The sequence below is a fragment of the Hypomesus nipponensis genome, chromosome 19 (assembly GCF_054491055.1).
Source record: "Hypomesus nipponensis isolate SF chromosome 19, ASM5449105v1, whole genome shotgun sequence".
NCBI lineage: Eukaryota > Metazoa > Chordata > Actinopteri > Osmeriformes > Osmeridae > Hypomesus > Hypomesus nipponensis.
In genome coordinates this window covers 7,650,545-7,666,669 of record NC_140379.1, presented here as the reverse complement: position 1 = coordinate 7,666,669, position 16,125 = coordinate 7,650,545, and the positions used below count along the sequence as shown (strand labels likewise).

The 16,125-nt window shown below is 48.0% G+C and overlaps 1 protein-coding gene across 1 annotated transcript; it reads left to right on the top strand.

Moving 5' to 3' along the window:
- Positions 1-12,317: 12,317 nt before the first annotated feature.
- Positions 12,318-15,695, top strand: cplx3b (complexin 3b). Its single transcript, XM_084682673.1, has 3 exons — positions 12,318-12,472; positions 15,164-15,251; positions 15,471-15,695. Exons 1-3 carry the CDS (start codon positions 12,318-12,320, stop codon positions 15,693-15,695), a joined length of 468 nt encoding a protein of 155 aa, XP_084538799.1.
- Positions 15,696-16,125: the final 430 nt, after the last annotated feature.

The following is a 16,125-nucleotide window of genomic DNA, read 5'->3' as shown; positions in this document are numbered from 1 at the left end:
CTTCACATGATGAGCTGTTTCCTGTGGACAAAAACAGCACCACATTGTTCCCTCACTTAGATTTTGTTTTCGTCTCTGGTCATCCATTCTTGCCTCTCTCACTTTTCCAGCCTTCTCTTAGTCCCCCTCTCTTTCTTTCTCCCTCTGTACTCAGTAACATTCTGCAAACAGCATACTGTATGTGACACAGCCTGAAATAAGCACAGCTAGCCATGATCCAATACAACTGCTTTAAGGACTTTAAGGTGACACATTTTATTTCTGTGACTTTGTTTGTAAAAAAATCCCATAATTTCCACTAAATTATACTGTCTCTGTCTCAAATACTTTGTTTTACCGTCCCTGCCGTAGCGGACTGTTGGCATGAATAATGGTTGGCCCTCGCCAGTCCCCTGTTGCTGCCAGTATACTAACAGTTATGCACAGCAGCCTACCCTTCGTGTGATTCTTATGTTAAATGGCGCTGACAAGGCAATAACAATGGATGGGTTGCGTAAGCGCTTGTGCTCATGGCTAGGAGTGTGCTGCTGTCAAGGACCGTCACTGCACTGTGGACCGTCACTCCAACTCAGGAACGATCACGGCTTGCCTGTATGGAGCGTGGGTGGGAGGCAGAAAGCGTGGGGGTTATATTTAAGATGTTTTAGGCGGCTGCAAAAAAAGAGCAAAATTATTTCTTACCCACGGTTCAAAGGAAGATGAACATTTACGGTGAGTTCAGTCGATCGCTGCTAGGGGGCGTTTGTGTGTTGGGGCCAGACAGTGAGTAGTCTGCTTACGGAGGGAGACGGAGACACAACAGCTCGAATCCTGGCTTGGTGATTTAAGTAGCTTGTGCGCACACGCTCAGTGATCCCAGGAGTATCATAGATAAACCGGAGTCGGCCCTCTAGCATCTCTCTGTTGGTTGGGTATCAGCATGACGTCATCCTACCCAGGAAGGGCGATAGTTCACTCTAGGACTGTTCCGGATACTTCAGTCGTTCACTCAAACTTTCACAGTGAAGCGCCGTAATCCTGACAGTCGCACACGGATCCGTGTTACCCGCCAGCACAGGGCAGAGGAGGGAATCATCTTAATCAGGACTTAATCAGCTTTTAATAAGTTACGGATGCCTACTGCTGACGTACGTGTCTCCAGAGAAAATACATACAAACTCTTGACAGCTCCAAATTAAACCCGTTGAATTAAACTGATTACGCCAACAGTTTGTGGCCAAATCCTAGAGGATGCTGATGGGAGAGTGTGGTTTAGTGGACATAGCACGTTTATTGTCCTCTCTATGGCCATTCTGAGTGGGTGGCTTTACAGATGCACCTACGTGTGCCTGTGTGTGTGTGTGTGTGAGCACAGATGAGCTGCAGCTCTGTGGCACCATGACAGCCATTCGACAGTTAATTCGACGTGCTCCTGTGATTGCCTGGTACAATTAGATCACCTGGTCACGCTGTGAGTACGGAAGACTTATAGCCTGTGCCAAGTCAGCAGTCCTGAGTGGGAAGGCCTTAACTCCTGGGGATCTGAAGGGAGTTGACAGGTGTGAGCAATGAAGGAATGGGTCCACCTTGCCACCTGATCCACTAGTCCAGATGACAGCCATGCATCAACCCTTTTTCAACCTGCATAACTGGTGAAGTTAACTTTAGATGATGAGCTGTAAGTGGTGCACAACTAGAGGGATGTTTTCAGAACAAATAGGCGACCCTGTGGTCCAAGAGGTGATTATTCCAGTCACAACAGGATGTTGCACACTTCTGTTTGGTTGATTCTGGCGACAGGAGGGGGTGTTGAGGTGAGGGGCACTGACAAGGCCAGCGGCAACCTTGTCTGTAAACCACACCCCCACCCACCCACCCCAAACACACACACATCTTTATTTCTGTATCGATTTTTCTCTTCCTGATAATTCCCCCTCCAATACGTGTACACGCACATACACACACACACACACTCTTCTCTCTTGTCACTCCTGTGAGCAGCAACACCCGATAATGTTGTTGCTTCGTCTGTTGACTTCACTGCAATTAGCTTCTATTTGGGCCCATGCGTGCAGACAGCAGAACTAGCTCTCCAGACATGGGCGTCAGTATGGCCCCAGTGAGTGAGTGAGTGAGTGAGTGAGTGAGTGAGTGAGTGAGTGAGTGAGTGAGTGAGTGAGTGAGTGAGTGAGTGAGTGAGTGAGTGAGTGAGTGAGTGAGTGAGTGAGTGAGTGAGTGAGTGAGTGAGTGAGTGAGTGAGTGAGTGAGTGAGTGAGTGAGTGTGTGTGTGTGTGTGTGTGTGTGTGTGTGTGTGTGTCCGAAAGTCTGCCAGCCACAGCTGCTAAATTAAACATACGTATTTAACATTTTTGAATCCCCTGGAAGACTTAACCCCTAAATTTAACAGTAATTATATTCAGTGTCAGGCTGACTTGTGTTTGTGCCATGTATGATTTCCAGCCCGACGTGACCTTGCAGAAACAGCAGCTTTTCATCGACCCGCCCTTCCACGGTTCACACGCATGCAAGCGGTGTGCCTTTAATGTCACCCCGGCAGAGGGTGACCGGGATCAATGGCTTGACAAGGTCTTCGAAGAGAGATCCGAATCACAAACACACAGAGCATAACATAGCCAGAGCCATGCATTATGTATGTGCACTCGTACTGCTAGCGAAGCCCAGTGAAATAGCTCAGGAGATGACGCAGAGCGTGGCGGATCAGGGACTGGAGAGACCGTGGCGCGCCGCAGACGAGCTGCGCGTCATTGGTGCTCAGCATGGCAAACTTGAGGCAGGATGACGTGACGCAGAGGAACCAGCGAGCAGCTCTGAGGCAGAGACTGAGTCAACAGCCCTGCCTTATCCCCGACTCCTGATGACCTGCAAACAGAGCCGTTCCCCGGCCCCAGAAAGGAGAGAAGAGAACCAATGATACAGAGGAGAGGAAAAGAAGAGATAGGGGAGATAGGGGGAGAGGAGGGATTGACAGATACAAGAGAGGATGAGGTGAGGGAAAGGGCGCGAGGAGGATATGAGGGCCAAAACAGCCTGAACAAACCCTATCCAGTGACGCAACCTGGGACGGCTGTTTTTCAGGGTCCCTCTTTAAATAACCTCTTTGGAGCCCTCGGGGACATGTTCGTTTGACTTTGTGAAATATCAAGGTTCCCCGAGTCAGAGAACATGTTTTCTGCACCGCTTGTCAGGCCACATTTGCATTCAGCTCCGTGACATTTCCCCACCACCCACCGCCATCCCCCAATCCCCACCCCCCACCTCCCACTCTAGGGCTCCCGCCCCTTGCCCACTGTCTGTCTGTTTGAGAGGCATGGAACGGGGGGGGTGGTGTGGCGGCTGTGCCAATACACATCTCTCCAAGCAGGATCCACCATTGCTCCCTCCCCACCCCCACCTCTCCACCCCCTCCTCGCCCGCCTCACCCTCATATCCCGGTTCCTGTTACCCTCTAAATCTCCCTCCAGTTCAGACCCGGCTGACGGAGTGATGAAGCCGTCAGAGACTGAGGTGGAGCAGGAGGAGGAGGATGACGGGTGCTGGAGGAGATGGGTGTAAGAGCCGCCGGCTGTAGCAGTGGGCCGCAGGCAGGGGAAGGAGATGCTTTAATGACTCTGCATGAGTCAGAGACATTAACACTGAGGACTGGATTAGCAAGCCTGGGCTTGTTTGAGTGTGTATGTGTGTGTGTGTTTTCTCACGTTGCCTTCTTGAGCACCAGTCTGATGATAGGCTTTCTGAGCAGAAAGCTTCTATATCTCTCTTCACACCCTGCGTTGTTCTTGACACAACCATGCCGAACATTACCTATTTCAGCTGATCTCATCAAGTGATTAGCCTGTAACCTTCACTTTTTATTCTATTTCATTATTCTAGTGTAGAAAAAGAAAATGCCATGTGTGTTGTACTGTATTATGCTATAATAACTATTGTAATTTACCAAATGATGGCATGTCCTCTTTTGGATTGTGGTAGATGCTATTGTTTGAAATGTACCTTGGGCATCCCACATACAGACTCAGCGGAGAAAAGATTGTAAACACTCATGACACATGGAAGGCTGCGGCCAACCGTGAGTAACACCAGAGGTTCATCTTATGCCTGCCAGATTTGAAATAACAGCCTGTATGTAAACATCCCCCTGTGTGTGAAGAAGCCCGCCGTACTCTCCAAACAACACGTTTTTGTGCTAATTTGTTTGTCTTTGAATGTACATGTGAGTGCGTGTTTAACAGCTGTCTTTGAACAACCATACCTATACATGCACATCTCCGTGTTTGCTAACAATACATTTTAGCCAACACTACTGGCAGATGAAGGCTACGCAAACCTTGGTACACTCAGGTCCCTCTGGGTCTCAGTGTTCCACAGTCTGAGGCCGCCCCGGGCTACTGTACACCCCCTTCCCCCAACCCACTCCCTGTGCCAGCCTAGGGAGGGCACAGTCTGAGTCAGAGCGGGCCCCCAACCCCCCCACTGCCTTAGTCCAGTGCTGACAGATGCAGCCAGAGGTCAGAGTATGGCTCTGTACACGAGCCAGTCTTAACCCTGATAGGGGTGCAGAGAGGGGTGGGGGGGTTAGAGAGATGAATCCTCACATACAAACACACAAACATGTTTCCAAAATAGCTGTGTGTGTGTGTGTGTGTGATGGAAAGAGAGAGAGAGAGAGAGAGAGAGAGAGAGAGAGAGAGAGAGAGAGTGATGTAACAGCCTGTGTGGCGTCCGTGGGCAGGAATGACTCGCGGCTCCAAGCACATTCACATTCACATTCATTAAGATGATGCGTTGTGGCAACTCACATGCAGAGAGACATATATAATCCCATAGCCTCAGCGCAGCAAGCTGTTGGTGAGGACATGTTCTTCATGAAACACTGGGAGAGGGGAGTGGAGTGGGGGCAGAATGTGTAGACGTTTGACCATACAGATGTACATCAGTGTACATTAGTGAGTAACACAGCAGACTGTGGACTGCTCTGCTTCCGGTTCAAGTATAGATGTGTTTGTGTCTGTGCTTATTTATGGGTATGTTAGTGAGTATGCAGTGTCAGGGTGACAGACAGAGCTTTGGAGAATTGTATTCAAGTAAAGAAGCTGCTTCTACACCATGTGACCTTTGGGTCAGCTAACAGAAAGGACCCCTGGTCTCTCATAGGTAGCTAGGCACACACCCTCAGGTTACATTATTCACTAGCCTAGGACCCTGTGCAGACAGAGGTGACGATGAACGTGCCTGAATCATGTATTCCCCTCTCTCTTTCCTCTCACGGAGGCGCCATCTTAACAGAGCTGTGATGAGATTGGTTGTGAAGTCTGTCAATCATCCCTGTCCTGACAGCTTCCTGGCTGTGTGTGTGACGCCTTAAAGGGTACCTCGGGGGCGGGCAGAGGGCCAGAAGAAGCAGGGGATTGTGGAGAAGCTCCACCATCAGGGTCCCATAGAGGGGAGGGCCATCGCTTTGGAGAAAGGAAAATGTGGTACCACGGAGCAATCAAAATGCTTTTCCTCTTATCTGGGTGTTTGTGAAGTTCCAGACAGACAGGTTGGGCTTGATATAGGTGAGAGATAGAGCGGTTGGTGGTCTGTGCGTGGACACCGTCTTCCTACAGTGGTGTTGCATGTGATGTCGCGGTTTGGGGGGTGCGGGGGGGGGGGTTGGCGTAGGGTGGGGGGGGGGGGGTGGCAGGTAGTGTGGTCTTGGGGCTGCTGTGCCAATGGTGTTCTTTCCCAAGTGTCGGAAGTCCGATGGAGGTGGGTGGTCACGTGTGTCTGTGTGTGGTGTGTGCGTATGATGTGTGTGTAAGGGACGGGCGACTCCATCACAGTGGTGGTGACCTGACGCACAGGCGACGATGCTAACTTCTCCAGGCAGCCTGTCACATAAATCCAAGAGCTTGTCCAGTACAACCGGTACTTTGATGGCTTCTATATACGGTCCTGACACCACACACACACACACTCACACACACACACACACACACACACACTTGGACAGCCCCTGTTTGGAGCTCACCTAGCCTTCACCGAGCATGCACGTTCGGATTGGACTGAAATGAAGAGTTTGGAAAGCGAGGGACTCACGAAGAGGGGTCGTAGGGAGGTGGGAAGAGGAGGGAGCAGAAGAGGGAGAGAAGGAGAAGAGGAGGGAGCAGAAGAGGGAGAGAAGGAGAAGAGGAGGGAGCAGAAGGAGAGAAGGAGAAGAGGAGGGAGCAGAAGAGGGAGAGAAGGAGAAGAGGAGGGAGCAGAAGAGGGAGAGAAGGAGAAGAGGAGGGAGCAGAAGAGGGAGAGAAGGAGAAGAGGAGGGAGCAGAAGAGGGAGAGAAGGAGAAGAGGAGGGAGCAGAAGAGGGAGAGAAGGAGAAGAGGAGGGAGCAGAAGGAGAGAAGGAGAAGAGGAGGGAGCAGAAGGAGAGAAGGAGAAGAGGAGGGAGCAGAAGGAGAGAAGGAGAAGAGGAGGGAGCAGAAGAGGGAGAGAAGGAGAAGAGGAGGGAGCAGAAGAGGGAGAGAAGGAGAAGAGGAGGGAGCAGAAGAGGGAGAGAAGGAGAAGAGGAGGGAGCAGAAGGAGAGAAGGAGAAGAGGAGGGAGCAGAAGAGGGAGAGAAGGAGAAGAGGAGGGAGCAGAAGAGGGAGAGAAGGAGAAGAGGAGGGAGCAGAAGAGGGAGAGAAGGAGAAGAGGAGGGAGCAGAAGGAGAGAAGGAGAAGAGGAGGGAGCAGAAGGAGAGAAGGAGAAGAGGAAGGAGCAGAAGAGGGAGAGAAGGAGAAGAGGAGGGAGCAGAAGGAGAGAAGGAGAAGAGGAAGGAGGCCACAGTTATGGACATGAGCAGGATGTCTCCCAAGGGAGAAGGGAGGATTTGTGTTAAGGAAGTCCAGATCATCTGGGTTGACCCCCTCCACCCTCCTCCTCTATTGAGCCCATGTCTAGCCTAAAAAGAAGCAATTATTTTGGATGTGGACGACAGTAGGGCAGAATAGATCCTTTGCTTTGTATGTACATACTGGCTAGGATGTATGTGCGTACGTGCTTGCATGTGTGCGCATGCGGGAATGTGTGCATTTTGAAATGTGTTTATTTGTTTTTTGAAGTGTGTGCGAGCGTGCACGTATTGCATGGGGCCTGCGTGCATGTTTGTGCGTGCGCGTGGGAGCGTGCACGTGTGTGTGTCTCCAGGCCCAGGAACCTGAAGAGGCGGAGGAGGGCTGGAAGTGACAGGATGAGGGCGCCCGGCTGAAGCTCTGCAGACTCTCATCCCGCCTCCCTGGCTCCGAAAGGCAAAGCAGGACTCTCCACTGCCTTTCACTCAAAAACACACTCTGTCTAGAAAGGGTTTGTTTGTGAGCATTTATGTTGGTGGGTGTTTATGGGCACATGTGTGTACGTGTCTGTGACTGTGCGTGTGTGTATGTGCATGCGCATGAGTGCGTGTGTGACCTATTTGAGGACAGTCCTCAACTGGCGTAGCATGGACAGAGATCAGATGAGGTCATCAGAGGTAAATGTGTGTGTGTGTGTATACAGTCCTTCCTCACATGTTGATGAAGCAGTCTCCACATGGTCCAATGTTTGTGGTAGTTCAGTTGCACTCAGTTTGAATGCGTCCGCTGGGAGTGTGTGTGCATGAGTGCTCCTAGCATTTCAGCCAGAGAATTAAGCCCAGTGAATGGACGAGCAGTAGTCGTTGTGTAGCAAAGCACACACACACGCCCACACACGCACGCACACACACAATATTAGCTCCAACTACAAGCACACCCCATTTAAGAGTTGGTTGAGGCTGCAGGCTCAAGGGTCAGTGTGGCAGAGAGGAAGAGGAGACAGAGTTTCCTAAAGACAGGGAATTATTCTCAAACCCAAGGCAAAAGCCATCTCTCTTTCTCTCCACCCTCTTCCTATCTTTCTCTCTCTCTCGCTTTTCCTCCCTCTTCCTCTGAACAGAGAGAAGGGGGCCCAATGCTGCCATCCAAGGACACTCTGTCATATGATGTAAGCATGCCTGAACAGTGTGTATCATCTGAATGGGTGGATGCTCTGCCATGACTCAAGCGAGGAACACGTCACTTGTAGAAGGCACAGTCACCGCCTTCGTGACAGACTCGAAGGAAGCAGGAGCCCTGCATGCAAGTTGGAGTCAGCGGGGGGGTGGGGGGGGGGGGGGCAGCGGGAAGAAAAGGGGCGGCCATTGTCGCCAGACATGGGGGGCTCACGTACTGCACTCTGGCTAGTTTTTACGTAAGAGGGTGATGGGGGGGGGGGTGCTCGGGTGACACAGGAAGCAGACGGAGAGCCTAGGGGTGGGCTAGAGGGTGGGGACCAGATGACAGCACACAAGAGATGGAGATGATGGAGAAGTGGATGGATGGGCGATTTTCATTGAACTCAATGTGTTCCATTATAAGTCCAGTGTTACTTAACTGTAATACTGCTTATGTGGGATTACATCTCAAACAGGGCCAGTGCCAAGACCCTGAATCTTCTTTTCCCTTGGTGTCAGAATAGTTTTTCAGTACAAAACTCAGTGTATTCTAAACCATAGATGCTGCACACAGATATGGAAAGCTTTCCAACAATTGGGTAACCTTCTCCAGAGAGTTCTGCTAATGCGATGACTGCTCAAGGCCTTGCACTCCTCCTCTGACCTTCACTGTCTCTCCCTCTCGCCCCGTGCATTCCCACCAATCCAATCCTCTCCTACTCTCCCCATTCCCCCTCCACCCATCCTTCCCAGCCAGCCCTGTTTAACTTCTCTCTCTCCATTCACCCTCTGACTGCCGTTTGTTTGCAGTCATTCAGATGAAAAGAGAATCTTCCGCTCATCGCATTCCATTTGACCACAGCCAGCACTGGCCTATTGTGCACCAGTACTCTCAGGCTACTACTGGACATCAGGCAAAAGACAGGGTGGGATAAGGAGAGAGAGAAGGAAGGAGAGAAGGAGGGAGAGAAGGAGAAATTTGATTGTAAGGAAAGTGAGAGGAGTGAAGACATGGCGTGAACTTACTGGTATGGACCAGTTCTGTGTTGTCTTACATAACACACCTTATGCTCCTCTTCCACATATTTCACATATAACCTGGTAGCACATAGCAGGAAGTGCATGCTCAGTGTCTACAGGCAGAGCAGTGTCAACACCAGGGTTATCTTCTTCATTTTCCAAATCTGAATATTCCTTGGAAGGAAAGGTAATGTGTGTAATCCATCCTGGTTTACAAGGGGAAAGCATGTGTTCATCTACACAAAAAGCACTAAACCTGTCATTTCAGATCAAGGCAGCACTTTTAGAGGACAGGTTGCACCGTCCACCATTTTGAGTTTTTGCCCTCCAAGGCCACATAATGATTTCTCTGATGCGAGTGGAGAAGACAGTTGTCATCAAAGCTGAGAGTAGAGTTTAGCACCTAGAGGACTACCTGAGGGGTGTCAAATGTGCATGCCACTGGTCTTTTACACAATGCCACATTCAATGTAACACATTCATATGCTCTAAAGACATTTAATTTTCAGAAAATGTTGAACAGATTGGAAAGGAAAGTAGGAGAAATAGCCTTTTTATTCATTTATTTTATTTATGTAAAGGTATCACGTATAGCTATTTTGGGCATCTCAGACACCATCCCTTGCTTGAGGATGACGCCGTGGATCAGAGATGACAGTGCTCACTCTGTCTTCTGTCCAACATCTGTGGAACCTTGAACCTCACCTGTGTCAGAGGGCTTCCACATCAGTCCGCACCCAAGTATCCCTGAATTCATGGACCCCAGCCAAACATGGATATTCATGGGACTGCATGACCTCCAGCCACACTGATAGAGCTGAGCATGGAGATCAGCTGCCAGAGCCAGAGCTTCATTTTCTGTTCATTTACGCAGCTCCTCCAGAAGTACAGTATACTTGACAGCTGCTCCTCGTCTGACTTGACTCATGTGGCCAAGTAGCTCCACAGCTGCTGCACAAACTGTCACACAGACACACAAACAGACCAATCTGAAGTGGACTGACATGGGTTGGGTTGGGCGGGCTGGGCTGTACTGAGGTAGGGCCAACTGTGCCATCCTTCCCACCCATCCATACCCACACAATCAGGGTTAGTGTGTGAATAGGGCATCCATGCATGCTCATTATATAAGAGGGTGTGTAAGGGGTTTGCACTCATTCATGCAGCATGTGTGTTTCCTGCATTTAGCCTCAACGGTCATTTTCAAAGTGTTGGTGATGTTTATGTGAACTGCCCTGAGCACAAGAAGTGTGGGAATCAGTAACACATGAGGAAGTCTCCAAACTTCCATTTTTTCACAATTGTACATTTCTGCTTTAAGTTACGTACAATTTTATAGTAATTTATTGTCATTTTATATTTTCAAAATGATCATCTGAGCTGGTTGGTGATGATTCAGAGAAAGAGATAGAGAGAAATAGAGGGCGAGGGGTGACAGAAGGAGTTAGCGGGAGAGATATAAGGAGGGAGCGAGAGACAGAGAAAAAGAGAAGAAGGGAGGGAGAAATAGAGAGATAAAGAGAGATTGGAGGAGGGGAGGGAGTTAATGATTGTCTGTCTTCCTATTGTATTTTGACGTCGCTTTTCCCTTTCAGTCTAACTTCTATGGTGAAGATATTTGTTCAGGTTTCTGTTAACAGGCAATATACAAGAGCGGGCCTCATGGGAGTGGAGATCAAATGAGATAGATAACACTCCAGACCCTAATTCGTATCCTTATTCAGCAAAGTTACAATTCAATTTATTTGATGTGGAGCAAGCTTTAAAGCATGGAGGGGGATTTGAAGCTAGCCAGGTAGGCCCTGGTAAGCCTGTGACAGAGAGCACTGAGACATGATCCCACAGGAAAGTAGGCCACTCCAGCAGTCAGATGTGCTGCTCACGTCAGGATACTAATGCTGTTGACTTTAGATGCAGCTCATGCTCCTGAGAACGTTACTGTCTGTATCTTTACCTTTCATTATGAAAATAGAGAGAGGGGTCTCTGTAAATGTATGGCCCTTTTCTAACCCTGAATATCCATATAACTAACATAGTGGTAATGGATAATATCCATCTGACTTGGACTTCCCATAGTACCCTTAAAATACTGTTTTCACGTAGTAACTGAGGGGGTGTAATGGTACTTTTTGGGCTAAAAAGTAGGGGAGAAGTTTTCAGCATTGGCCATGCAGATATTCACCTGAATTATTCAAATGTTTTTCCATGGTATAGACATATTTCTCTAGTCTATTGGTTGGGACACCATTTCCTTAATGTAGCGCCATACTTTGGACAGGCGCAACGGATGACGGGAAGGTTAAGGATCAAACTGTTGTAATTCAAGGGCGTGTGAGCTTCTTAAAGCAAGCGGGCTCTGTGGGTAATATAAGCATAAGAGGCTAGCCGTTGTTGGAGGCGCGTGGGCGACTGTTTATTGAGGTTTGTGCAGCCTTCCCTTAAAATGCAATTACACACCAGTCTGCCGGCGTGAGCGCTCCCTCTCTCTCCGAGTGGCAGACAACTGCCTTCCACCGCCCCATGTGAGACGAGTTTTTATATGTAGGCTACTATGGGAAATCCAATATACCCTTGTCCACATTAAAACAAATAAAATATCATTTTAATAAACGTAGGTGTAAGAGATAGACGGGTGAATCCAGTGCGCCATGCTTTACTGTAACTACTACAAATTACAATGTGAATTACTGAAGAATTACAGTGAACAATGCCTTAGACACAAAAAAATACAAATTGAGATAAATACTGGCAAACGAGTTCAAAGACTGGCTCGTAGAGTGGATGTGTCCCTGCTGAAGTCCGTATTGAATATGAAAGCAGCGCTTGTCTGAATCAATACTGAGTTATAATTAAACGGCGAATCACGGGATCCCATGTGTGATGTCTGGGCGCATCATGCTAGCGCACACTTAATCCAGCAGTCTATGGGATTGGGCAGAGGGAGTGGAGGTTGAGGAAGGGAATGCAGGATTGGTAGAGTTGAGAGTCAAACTTGTTGACTCACATATTTGTGCAGCCTCGTTCTTTCTTGCTACCCTTCCCATCGGCACGGAGCTGTCCGTTGGCACTGGTGCTGAAACACGTTTTCTGCTAGCTCATACGGGGAGACTGGAGCGTTGGGAATAAAACATTTAGATTTTTTTAACTGAAAATCAAAAACACTTGATCGTGTCGTTTTGTATCGTTTAAATCACTTTGTCGACAGCTTGAATACTTTCAGACAGTTTGACACTCTCCGGGCGATAACCGTTGAATTAGCTTACTCCGCTCTAATCAAGAGCGCGTAAAGGTCCAATTTTCGACCCAGGTACTGTGGTCTCTTGAAGGCAGAAAGATGGCTTTTATGGTGAAGCACATGGTGGGAGGCCAGCTGAAAAACCTCACGGGGGGAAATGAAGAAAAACCAGAAGCAGAGAAATCAGACGCCGCGGCGAACGGGATGACCCAGGAGGAGTTTGAACAATACCAACAACAGTTAGAAGAAGAAAAGTAAGACGAAATGTTAATGTATTTTATTTGGGGAAATATGTCAATAAGCTAGGCTACTGCTGAAATTGGTCGCATTAAAGTCAATTCCCCATCTAAGCATGTACAACGCTTGCTTTTTTCAGCCATCTGTGCGCCATGCTTTACGCACCAGTGCCATCAACAGCGCGAGTTTAACTGCAGCTGCTTCTCTCACTCATGTACATTACTTAAATTCTGCATGATGGAGCAAGTGAGACAAGTAAAAGCGTGCATACATATTATTATATGTAGCCTACTTGCAGCAGTTTAGATTATAATTAGCTGTGTATAGGTAGGCTATTATTCATAGGTCATCTTGCTTGCATCGTATTCGTTAAAAGATTTGCCTTAAAAAAAAACGGATGAAGCCGGTCCATGATCGTGTTTGTGATCACATTTAATATCCTTGGTGAGCTAGGTTAATGTGTTTGTGCGACTCCCTTGGGAGTCAGGTGGCTGAGCGGTTAGGGAATTGGGCTAGTAATCTTAAGGTTGCCAGTTCGATTCCTGCCCGTGCCAAATTAGGTTGTGTCCTTGGGCAAGAGACTTCACCCTACTGGGTGTAGTCCCTGTAATGTCCCTGTACTTACTGTGACTCGCTCCTGATAAGAGTGCCTGGTAAATGTAAATGCTCCTAGGGGTTGGGAAGGTGAGGGTAGGGTGGGAGTATAGTTTGGGGGTTAAAACATCACCCCCAATGTCACTAACCACAGACTCATCCACCCCCCCCCCTCCCGATACGCCCATGCACTGACCTTCAATGGGTGTGACTGCTGTCATAGATCAATCAGAGAACCATATTGCTCAACAGAAAATGGAATTGGGAGAGAGGAGTAGCATGAAATACTGTGAAATCGCTCATGCATTGGCTAGTGTGATTCTCTGATGTCCTCACAATGCTATCAGATCTCTCCCATTGGCTACCAGCAACAGTTTGCTTCAGGAATTTGATGTTTTGTATGCTGATGTTGATACATAGCCAGCTGGGGCTCATCTGCATCCCACTAGGAAGATCTGGAAGCCCCTTCATATGGACAATCTCAGTATGGTTCTCAGTCCACAAAGCTTGTGCGTGTCACGGTGTCACATTTTTATTTAGCCCCCTGCAGTTGATGTGATCAGACTAGTCACCAAATGTCACCTTCGCTCACAGCGTCTGTGCTTTGACATGTTTTGGTAATTGTGTGTCACTTTCATTATATTATTACAGTGTAATTGGTTTCTGTGAATGGCTAATGTCCTTGATGGTAGAGGAGAACCACAAAAAATACCCCTAAATTCATAGAAATATGATGAAGAAAAAAAGGGAGCAATTCCGTCATGTTGACTAGAACACAGGAGGGTGCAACTGTACAGCAATAATACTGTTCATTGTTTTGTCTGCCCTCTACTGGACACTACTATGTGTGCATCAAGGAAGTGTCCATCACAATGTACATTGGAAAAATGATATGGGACATGAATTTGCTGTAATTAAAATCATCAGATGAGTGTAAACCTTCACATTAGCCATCGCCAGGACAATCATTACCCAAAATAGAGGATGCATTTGGGGATAGAATTGTGGAGAGAAAGCCAGTCTAATATATCAAGTAATGAACTGCAAGTGTGGGTTTTCCAGTGGTGGATCTCAGATTGGGTTTGTCCCAGTTCCTCTGGCTACTGCCATGGACTGTCAGTAAGGGTATTTGCCAGAATTGATGATGTATGATAGTACAAGGCAGTGGGTTCAGGAGCTGTGTGTGTGTGCGTGTGCTGTGATGTGTGTGTTGTGATGTGCGTGTGTGTGTGTGCAGTGATGTGCGTGCGTGTGCTCATGCATATTAACAGAGTGGTGTGATCCCCGCCCCCATGGATGGGTTGTTTGGGTTGGCAGCTGCTGAAGTAGGTTAGTGGTAGCTAGCTAGTCAGACAGTCAGTCAGTCAGGGAACAAGCCTCTCAGTCAGACAATCAATCAGCCAGTAAACTAGCCAGCCAGTCACTCAGTAGCGCTCTCTGTCCCGGAGGACTGAGGTCCCTCAGTGTAGAAGTGGCGCATACAACATCTGGGTCTCATCAGGATCCCAGCCTTCCTTACAGCCGCTATCCCTTCCTTTCTCTCGCCCTCCTCTTCTGCCCCTTTCTCTTTCTTTTTCAATCCTTCCCGCTCCCTTTTCTCCAAACCATTTACTTTCCCTTCATTTATCTCATTCTCTTTTCCTACTCCACTTTTTCCCCTCTTCCTCTCTTTTTTCTATATCTCATTCCCTCCATCTCTCTTCTTCCAACTCTTCCTCACTCTCTATCCTGGAGTGCTGCTCATCCACCTTCTGTTGGCCTAGACTCTGCAATCAGAGCAGAGCGGATCAGAGCTGGCCAGCACCGGCACCTTGCGGTTTGTCTGGATAGGATGCAGTCAGGTTAAATAAAATACATCATGCTCATGTCTGATGACAACTTTATGAATAATATGACATACGGTCATTTCAAATGGTACACTTTAGCACATTGTTTTGGTCTTACAGCAGGAAGACTGGAATGAAGGACGTTTTATTTTAAGAATGTGGAAACGTCTCAGATGCCACATCTGTGTATGGACACTACCCTTATATTGTTTTCATAGACATTTAAATGATTCTGTCTCATTCAATTCCATTAGATAACCTAACAGCATTATCTCTCCATTTCCCCAGACAAGAACGAGATGCTAGCTTTGCTCAGAAGAAGGCAGAGAGGGCAACAGTCAGAAGTCACTTCCGAGATAAATACAAACTCTCAAAGGTAAACTTGTACTATAACGTGATGTCATTCTTCCTTATTGTGCCACCTTCTTTGACCATTGGAATGTGTATTCAAATCCAGAGTACTACTTAAACTTGTTCTTTATTTCTGTTACCCTGCCTTTATCCCATCATCTTCCCTCTGTTGATCTGCTCTTGCACTCACTTGTTGTGTGTATGTGTGTGCGTGTGTGCGTGCGTGTGTGTGTGTGTGTGACAGAACGAGCTGGATGAGACCCAGATCCAGCAGGCGGGGGATGACGTGGAGCTGCCCACAGAGCTGGCCAAGATGATCGCCGAGGACAACCAGGAGGAAGAGAGCAAACAGTCTGTGCTGGGTCAGCTGACCAACATCCAGAACGTTGATTTAGACCAGCTGAAGGACAAAGCCCAAGCCACGCTGGAGGACCTGAAAAACTCAGCCGAGAAGTGCAATCTCATGTGATGTAATGGGGATGCCAGGTCCATCCCCCTACATCCCTCCCTCCCTCCCTCCCGCCCTCCTGCCCTCCCGCCCTCCCTCCCTATTTTCTCTGTACCTCACATGATCTATGACATCATGATGTATGCTCCATGAACATGTGCAGTTGTGGGTGTTGATGTTAAATAGCGACAACACACACTCATAGACATAGGCGTACAGTAAATATACATGCGTGTCTTGCTGTGTCTACAAGCCAATCAGATAAAGATATGGAGGGAGTCATAAACAGTGTAACCTCTTATTATGCTTTACATAGAATGCCAAAGTCCCTTACAAAAACAACACTGCCACCATTTAGAAAATGGAACACATGCATTCCATATGACTATTTTTAGAGTTTGTGTAAGATGTCGTAGAACTATGTTCTCAGAACATATACAGTATGATGCTA